Genomic DNA, 10,000 nt, shown 5'->3' on the forward strand with positions numbered 1-10,000 from the left:
CACTAGATGTATACCTGTTGATAATGATGAGGTTGAGCGATGCCTTGCGCTTGTGGCACCTGCACAGGTGGAAGGCGCCGTAAATGAGAGGATTCACCAGACTGTTGGACATGCCGAAGAAGAAGATGCCAGACTGCAGCTCCGCCGCCACCTACAGGTGAAGACACACAACAGTCATTATTGTGACTCTGGACCATTTGTCTGTACGCTCATTATTTTGTGTCTTCCCACATTTTTTTTCAGGACGGTGGGGGGGGGGGTGTTCAAGCCTCCGCTCTTGATTTAGACTTTTGAACTCGAAAGAGTAGTTTTTCAAGGCTTTATGGTGCGTAGGATGTGCTGTACCTAGTCTTAAAACTACGCTTGGTTCTTGCTGTCGTAACTTTACTGAATAATTAAGTAGTTTTGTTGCCTAGAGAAGTTTGTGTGTGTGTGTGTGTGTGTGTGTGTGTACTCACCTATTTGTACTCACCTATTTGTGGTTGCAGGGGTCGAGTCTTAGCTCCTGGCCCCGCCTCTTCGCTGGTTGCTACTGAGTCCTCTCTCTCCCTGCTCCATGAGCTTTATCAAACCTCGTTTTAAAACTATTTATGGTTCCTGCCTCCACTACGTCACTTTCTAGGCTATTCCACTGCCTGACAACTCTATGGCTGAAGAAATACTTCCTAACATCCCTTTGACTCATCTGAGTCTTCAACTTCCAATTGTGACCTCTTGTTTCTGTGTCCCATCTCTGGAACATCCTGTCTGTCCACCTTGTGTGTGTGTGTGTGTGTGTGTGTGTGTGTACTCACCTATTTGTGGTCGAGTCATAGCTCCTGGCCCCGCCTTTTCAATGAACGCTACTAGGTCCTCTCTCTGCCTGCTCCACGAGCTTTATCATACCTCGTCTTAAAGCTATGTATAGTTCCTGCCTCCACTACATCACTTCCTAGACTATTCCACTTCCTGACTACTCTATGACTGACGAAATACTTCCTAACGTTCCTTTGACTCATCTGAGTCTTCAGCTTCCAATTGTGACCCCTTGTTTCTATGTCCCATCTATGTCAGTTCCTCGCAGTATTTCGTATGTCGTTATCATGTGTCCCCTAACTCTCCTGTCCTCCAGTGTCATCAGGCCGATTTCTCTTAACAGTTATGTGGTTGATGTGCGCCTCAGGAGATGTGCTCGGTATTATACTCACCCCAAGATCTTTTTCTTTGAGTAAAGTTTGCAGTCTTTGGCCACCTAGACTACAGTGTGTTTGTGTTTATTGGTGTGTGTACTCACCTAATTGTACTCACCTAATTGTGGTTGCAGGGGTCGAGACTCAGCTCCTGGCCCCGCCTCTTCACTGATCGCTACTGGATCCTCTCTCTGCTTCCTGAGCTTTGTCATACCTCTTCTTAAAACTATGTATGGTTCCTGCCTCCACTACTTCACTTGCTAGGCTATTCCACTTGCTGACAACTCTATGACTGAAGAAATACTTCCTAACGTCCCTGTGACTCGTCTGAGTCTTCAGCTTCCAGTTGTGACCCCTTGTCCCTGTGTCCCCTCTCTGGAACATCCTATCTCTGTCCACCTTGTCTATTCCCCGCAGTATCTTGTGTGTCGTTATCATGTCTTCCCTGACCCTTCTGTCCTCCAGTGTCGTCAGTCCGATTTCCCTTAACCTTTCCTCGTACGACATTCCCTTGAGCTCTGGGACTAGCCTTGTTGCAAACCTTTGTACTTTCTCTAACTTCTTGACGTGCTTGACCAGGTGTGGGCTCCAGACTGGTGCTGCATACTCCAGTATGGGCCTAACATACACAGTGTACAGTGTCTTGAACGATTCCTTATTAAGGTATCGGAACGCTATTCTCAGGTTTGCCAGGCGCCCGTATGCTGCAGCGGTTATTTGGTTGATGTGTGCCTCCGGTGATGTGCTCGGTGTTATGGTCACCCCAAGGTCTTTCTCCCTGAGTGAGGTCTGTAGTCTTTGTCCACCTAGCCTATACTCTGTCTGCGGTCTTCTTTGCCCCTCCCCAATCTTCATGACTTTGCATTTGGCTGGATTGAATTTGAGAAGCCAGTTGCTGGACCACATGTCCAGCCTCTCCAGGTCTCTTTGCAGTCCTGCCTCATCCTCGTCCGATTTAATTCTTCTCATCAACTTCACGTCATCTGCGAACAGGGACACTTCAGAGTCTATTCCTTCCATCATGTCGTTCACATATATCAAAAATAGCACTGGTCCTAGAACTGACCCCTGTGGGACCCCGCTCGTAACAGGCGCCCACTGTGATACCTCTTCACGTACCATGACTCGTTGCTGCCTCCCTGTCAGGTATTCCCTTATCCATTGCAGTGCCCTTCCTTTTACGTGCGCCTGATCCTCCAGCTTCTGCACTAATCTCTTGTAGGGAACTGTGTCAAAGGCCTTCCTGCAGTCTAGGAAAACGCAATCTACCCACCCCTCTCTCTCGTGTCTTACTTCTGTTACCTTGTCATAAAACTCCAGGAGGTTTGTGATACAAGATTTGCCTTCCATGAACCCATGCTGGTTTTCATTTATAATCTTGTTCCTTTCCAGGTGTTCGACCACTCTCCTCCTGATAATCTTCTCCATGACTTTGCACACAATACATGTCAGAGACACAGGTCTGTAGTTTAGTGCCTCGTTTCTGTGTGTGTGTGTGTGTGTGTGGGTGTGTGTGTGTGTGTGGGTGTGACACATTTTTCCATTAAAACAGCCCATCCCCCTCTCCAATGACTCATTACTCACGCTTGTTGTCCCCAGCGACTAAAGTGCGTAACAACGACACAGGATCACTCTTAACGACTAGTCAGAATACACACACACTCATGGGAGAGGAAAACAAAAACAAAACCGAGTGATCATTAACCCACATCCACTAAGATATATATATATGTATATATATATATATATATATATATATATATATATATATATATATATATATATATATATATATATATATATATATATATATATATATATATATATATATAAACAAGAAGGCCAATTTAATAATAACCAGTGTCTCACTTGGTGGAGAGATTTTTTTTAATAAATTACAGGCTCGTTAGAGAGCGATTTGTCTCAGGAGGGAAAAATGACGCTAGAGGAGACTTAAATTATACCTATAAATACCAACTCACGAAATTTCGAAATGAGTTGCCAACCACAACAGTGAAATTATCCGGGGAAAAATACTCTGCCCTTCCTCTGTTAATTGAAGAAACACTTCATGCAATTCTCCCTTTGACTAGAATTTGGTTTATTTATTTTCTGGCCGAATAAATTAACGTTTATTTCTTTCGTGAAAAATAAAGAATATTTTCATTTTAGCAATTTTTTTCTGTGTTTCGCTTCGTGTAATTAGTCGTGCAGAAACGGGATAATTTGTGGGTAATATTTTAGTGGTAACTTCCTTGCTAATTGGTGCGGCCTGTGAGTGAGCAGACAAGACCGGGGGATATGAATAGGAGAGAGAGAGAGAGAGAGAGAGAGAGAGAGAGAGAGAAAGTAGGGGAGAGAGAGATTGACAAAAACTAAGAAATTTACTAAAGAAATTCCATATATTGTGAAATAAGAGGAAAATGAGTAATAAAAAGAGGACACCAGAATCACTATTACCAACACTACACTGTATGGGAGAGCATGGCAGGGCATGGCAGGACATGGAAGGGCATGGGACAACATGGGACAGCATGGGAGGGAATTGACAGATTTCCACCACTTCAATCTATCCGTCTCCTTGGAGAAGACAATTCGTAAGATGCTCTATCGTTACCTAAACCTGGGTACCTGATCTTTCTTGCAATAGACAGACGGAGAATCGAACCTCCACTTCTATTTGCTCCGATCCACACAGACCGAACATTGCTTCACATGCACCAAACACACAATTCATCCTCACTTTCACCTGTACTCACATTTTCCTCGACCTGAGTGAACATGAAGATGATCATCATCATGTAGTAGGGAGTCCAGCAGATGACGAAGGCCAGCACGATCACCACAGAGATCCTCAAGGCTCTCATCTTGGCCTTCCTCAGGAGTCTTCGGCGGTTGAACTCTGGGCAGGTGTTCCCCAAGGTGGTACGCTCGTTCCTGAACACTTTCTCGCTCTCTGCGGAATATACGGACGAGAGGACATTCATTTTTTTATATCCCTTCACTAACAAATGTAGTTACAGTTAAGATTATCTTCAGCAATAAATCCGTACCCACAAGGAAGCCTTAACCATCACTAACTTGAAAAAACAGGCCTAGTATGGGCCAGTAGACCTGCTTCAGTGCTCCTCTTTGATTATGTTATAATTCCTCACAAGCAAAACAAAGTACCAGCAACAGTAATTTTGAATGACCTAGAGTATCACCCGACAAATATGCAGAAAAAAGAGCCTGGACTAGCACAACATTTCGCTGTATGTAGACTGTCTACAAAGACCGACACGTTTTATCAACAGTATGATGTGACTTTTGTCTTTGCATTCAGGGGCTTTTGAAGGTAATTTTCATAAGAGAGACATAATCTTTTGTAGTGTTGAATATATAAACAACTCTTGAGGAACAAAAAGGCACAATAACGTGACTGGAACAATACACAAATAACCCGTACATAGGAGAGAGAGAGAGACGCTTATGACGACGTTTCAGTCCGTCACTGGAGAACAGAGAGCGAAAGTGACGGTGAGAGAGGAGGCATCAAATATCTGTAACTAAAACCTTGATCCTCCTTGTCTACAAATATTACCTATCGTATAAAACTGCATTGTACGTGTTACTGAAGATGGGAGTAGCTACGAGATGATTTAAAGACGCTACGAGACGGTTTAAGACGCTACCACATGATTTAAACACGTAACGAAATGATTTAAACACGCTACGAGATGATTTAAAGTTACTGTAAGATGATTTAAAGGCGCTACTAGATGATTTACAGAACGTGGCTAGAATAGTGGAGAATATATAATCAAAATAAGTGCCAAGCAGAGGGATACTGAATGAGGTCAAATCAAGTGCCATGGAATACACTTTAACAGGTGCTGCTCTTAAGACGTGTTACCTTAAGACGTGTTACCAGAAAAACATTAATTGTGTGAACTTTTCAGTATGTATCTGGCATATAAAAAATTTAACAAGGAAAAAGTTGGAAGCTTGTTTGTGTGGTATGTCAGGCACATCATAGAGTATGCAGCGCCAGCAGGAAGCCGCCTCCTGATAGAGGGTGTTAAGAAACTTCAGCAATTTTCAAATTTAAGGGAGAGATTGATAACAGAAGTTAGGCAGCTGACGAACGAGGAGAGAATTGTGGGTGTCAGCGAGGAGGGAATTGTAGGTGTCAGAGAGGAGGGAATTGTGGGTGTCAGCGAGGAGAGGATTGTGGGTGTCAGCAAGGAGAGAATTGTGGGTGTCAGCGAGGAGAGAATTGTGGGTGTCAGCGAGGAGAGAATTGTGGGTGTCAGCGAGGAGAGAATTGTGGGTGTCAGCGAGGAGAGAATTGTGGGTGTCAGCGAGGAGAGGATTGTGGGTGTCAGCGAGGAGAGGATTGTGGGTGTCAGCGAGGAGAGGATTGTGGGTGTCAGCGAGGAGAGGATTGTGGGTGTCAGCGAGGAGAGGATTGTGGGTGTCAGCGAGGAGAGGATTGTGGGTGTCAGCGAGGAGAGGATTGTGGGTGTCAGCAAGGAGAGGATTGTGGGTGTCAGCGAGGAGAGAATTGTGGGTGTCAGCGAGGAGAGAATTGTGGGTGTCAGCGAGGAGAGGATTGTGGGTGTCAGCGAGGAGAGGATTGTGGGTGTCAGCGAGGAGAGGATTGTGGGTGTCAGCGAGGAGAGGATTGTGGGTGTCAGCGAGGAGAGGATTGTGGGTGTCAGCGAGGAGAGAATTGTGGGTGTCAGCGAGGAGAGGATTGTGGGTGTCAGCGAGGAGAGGATTGTGGGTGTCAGCGAGGAGAGGATTGTGGGTGTCAGCGAGGAGAGGATTGTGGGTGTCAGCGAGGAGAGGATTGTGGGTGTCAGCGAGGAGAGGATTGTGGGTGTCAGCGAGGAGAGGATTGTGGGTGTCAGCGAGGAGAGAATTGTGGGTGTCAGCGAGGAGAGGATTGTGGGTGTCAGCGAGGAGAGAATTGTGGGTGTCAGCGAGGAGAGAATTGTGGGTGTCAGCGAGGAGAGAATTGTGGGTGTCAGCGAGGAGAGGATTGTGGGTGTCAGCGAGGAGAGGATTGTGGGTGTCAGCGAGGAGAGGATTGTGGGTGTCAGGGAGGAGAGGATTGTGGGTGTCAGGGAGGAGAGGATTGTGGGTGTCAGGGAGGAGAGGATTGTGGGTGTCAGGGAGGAGAGGATTGTGGGTGTCAGGGAGGAGAGGATTGTGGGTGTCAGCGAGGAGAGAATTGTGGGTGTCAGCGAGGAGAGAATTGTGGGTGTCAGCGAGGAGAGAATTGTGGGTGTCAGCGAGGAGAGAATTGTGGGTGTCAGCGAGGAGAGAATTGTGGGTGTCAGCGAGGAGAGAATTGTGGGTGTCAGCGAGGAGAGAATTGTTAAGGCTTTAATTTGATTACGTTTTATTTTCCAATGTCAGTTTTCTAAGACTTTCTCTAAATTTAAAAATGTTATTTAATTTATTATTAGTTATCTTAGGTTAGAGTAGGTTAGATAAGAATGTTAAATTACCCTATAAGGTTAAATAATCTTATAAAAATAAATATTTAACCCGATACTCTGAAAGAATAAGAGGCCATAAAACGTGTTAAACTATTAAAAAACGTTCTGAACGTTTATCATTCTAGACGTCCTGAAAATTTAGAGATTAAACAGGTGGAAAGAAAAAGGCTGTCTGGGACGCGAAAAGAAACTTGAGGTTACAGTTTGCCTCTGAAAAGGCTGATTAACGATCAGGTTGGTCATAAAATACTTTCTCAGTCTGGGGGCGTTGACCCCCGGAACACTCTCCTGGTAGGTGCCAGGTATGGCAAATACGTGGAGGAAGCAAGTACCATTTCAAAGTTTTAAGAACAAGTATGGCAGAACACTGGAGAGGCAGGAATTTGAAGTCGATGGTTGGTGAGGGTCAGAGAAAGGGCAGATCTGAGGCTGTAATTCGACCCTTTGTCAACAAAAGTAGGTGAGGACAATCAGATAAGTAAACACACACACACACACACACACACACACGCACACACGCACACACACGCACACACGCACACACAAACACACATGCTCTCTCTCCCATTATAAAACGAATATTATCAGAGAGAGAGAGAGAGAGAGAGAGAGAGAGAGAAAGAGCTAACTTAGTATTATATGGTACTGAGAAAAGTCAAGTGCTGGAGGGAGCGGCAACTCATGAAAGTGTGTGGGACGTAATATCAATAAGAGGAGACGTTAAGAGGAGAACAACTGCCAAAGTTACAATGGGCAGAGCATTCACAAGACCAAGCCAGATTATTACACACTGCTAGCCAAGCCAGCCTAATTCTTCCTTCTTTCATGCATCACAGGGCTTTACTCAGTGGATCTGATTACGCTTTTGTGTGTGATGAGTGATGTATATATATATGAGAGAGAGAGAGAGAGAGAGAGAGAGAGAGAGAGAGAGAGAGATGAGGGATAGGAACAGAGAGAGAGGGAGAGGGATAGAGACAGAGAGACAGCCAGAGGAACGTAGTCACATAAATTAGGCCTCGTTCCTTATTTACAAATCTCCATCGGACTTACGAGTCCCAACGCTAATCAATCACGATCCCTTCGTGATATATCAGTTCCCATATTATCTGTCATTACCCTTTCTAGCATATCATTCACCCCCCCCCCCGACGTAATCTATCATCCCCTCCTACCTGAGATGCCAACACACCTCCCCCTTTCTCTCCCAAACCTTCATTGAAATTCAGACAAGCATGACACGGCATCATTGTCTGACTCTCCACCTATCTACCTCTCAAAAGGAATTCCTCCGTTGTGCTGGATGAGGCAAACAGAAGACACAGCCAATGAGGAGGTCGGTCCTCTTGGTTTTATCGATCCTTCCTAGATTTGTAAACCGTTTGCTGGTGACACTTGTCTTGCATTCTCTCATGATTTAGAGAGGGACACAGCTGTGGTGGTGGAAGATGGCTCAGACTTGGAGCTGTTAAATTATTAGGTACATGTGTTAGTAAGGTTGTTTTTTGTTTGTAAGTTTATCTGTTGTTGTTGTTGTTATTGCTGATGTTGTTATTGCTGATGCTATTGTTGATGTTATTGCTGATGTTATTGATGTTATTGCTGATGCTATTGCTGATTCTATTAATGTTATTGCTGATGTTATTGCTGATGTTACTGCTGATGCTATTGTTGATGTTATTGCTGATGTTATTGATGTTATTGATGATGCTATTGCTGATTCTATTAATGTTATTGCTGATGTTATTGCTGATGTTATTGCTGATGTTACTGCTGATGCTATTGTTGATGTTATTGCTGATGCTATTGCTGATGTTATTGCTGATGTTATTGCTGATGTTATTGCTGATGTTATTGCTGATGTTATTGCTGATGCTATTGTTGATGCTATTGCTGATGTTGCTGATGTTATTGTTGTTATTGCTGATATTCTTGATGTTATTGCTGATGTTATTGATAAAGTTCCAGCGTGCTTGAAGCAAAATTTTTGGGTTTCACCTCTATCTCCTCAGTCATTTCTTACTTTAGTTCAAAAGCGAATTTGATGATACAAGACTGCCTGACTGGCTACAAACTTAGATTTAGATACTACTAGACTTAGAGAGTTTATTTAACATCCCTTGATTTTCAAAACGATCGAAAACGCCAATCTGAGAGATTGTTAACCATTTACCATTTGACATGCTCCTGTTCCTCGGATCAAACCCGATTAAATCCTATTTACAGAGGCACTTTACGGCCACTATGGCTTTAACACTCACCCCTAAATATAATAAGAGCTTTCTATCGAAAGGAGAGCGCGCCTGTAGAGCTTATCTAAGAAAGAGCTGTGGACTCGCTGCTCAAAATAATTGGTCTACTGGTCTACAATCTGTCTACCTCAGTCTGTCGACGTAGATGAAATCAGTGTAATTCTGTAAGCTCTACTATGGAGCTATTCTATACATCACGTTTTTTGGAAATGCAATTGAAAAAGTTTATCCAAAATAGTACAACGAGTACAATAAAGACTTTTTCACTCGCTATGTAATATCGGAAGGATTTTGACATTTATATTTACAGTAAAAAAAAAATCGGTCTTTATAGTGGAGCTTTGTAAAAGCTGACGGTATAGGGAAGCTGCGTCTAGCAGGTCTCCACTGCCACCGCCGGTCTCCACTGCCACCGCCGGTCTCCACTGCCACCGCCGGTCTCCACTGCCACCGCCGGTCTCCACTGCCACCGCCGGTCTCCACTGCCACCGTCGGCTACGTTGCCCACTTGAAAACCTGGGCTGAGCCTCAGTAACACAGTGACGTATGGAAAAACGTGTATTGATGTCACTAAAGAAGACAGAATTAGAGCTGGTTTTTCACAGCTAGAAATCCTACTGTAAGTACTACTACTATTACTACCACATCTACTACTACTACTACCACTATTACTACTACTGCGTCTTCTACTACTTCGACTATACTACTGCTACTACCACTATTACTACTGCCTCTATCACTATTACTACTACTACGACTACTACCACTCCTACTATCACCATTATTACTACCACTACAACTGTTACTATTACTTCTACTATCACTACTACTACTACTACTACTACTACTACTACTACTACTACTACTACTAATAATAATAATAATAATAATAAGAATAATAATAATAATACTGTTGTGCCCTGTTTTTGTCACAGGTTCTGGTTGGTACGATAGTGTTCCCGTAGCTTCAACTTGCACAATATCCAGCTGAATCCGATGTTAGCAAAGTGCCTTGTTCTACCAGTTATTAAAAGACTGTTATGTTTTACATGTAAAACCTGAGTGAATAGTCTGTTCCAGTATTCATAAC

At 43.8% G+C, this 10,000-nt stretch overlaps 2 protein-coding genes across 5 annotated transcripts in view; one reads left to right on the forward strand and one right to left on the reverse strand.

Moving 5' to 3' along the window:
* Window positions 1-10,000, forward strand: part of LOC128693145 (uncharacterized) — a 256,813-nt gene that overhangs the window by 59,320 nt on the left and 187,493 nt on the right. The window lies entirely within an intron of this gene.
* The window catches only part of CrzR (corazonin receptor), a 59,055-nt gene that overhangs the window by 3,944 nt on the left and 45,111 nt on the right, over window positions 1-10,000 (reverse strand). Inside the window, exons 4-5 of the mRNA XM_053782732.2 lie at window positions 3,929-4,125; window positions 15-151 (exon numbers count right to left, since the gene is read on the reverse strand). Coding sequence (XP_053638707.1) covers window positions 15-151; window positions 3,929-4,125 — 334 coding nt within the window. The remainder of the gene's footprint in view (window positions 1-14; window positions 152-3,928; window positions 4,126-10,000) is intronic.

This window comes from Cherax quadricarinatus, chromosome 28, assembly GCF_038502225.1.
Source record: "Cherax quadricarinatus isolate ZL_2023a chromosome 28, ASM3850222v1, whole genome shotgun sequence".
NCBI lineage: Eukaryota > Metazoa > Arthropoda > Malacostraca > Decapoda > Parastacidae > Cherax > Cherax quadricarinatus.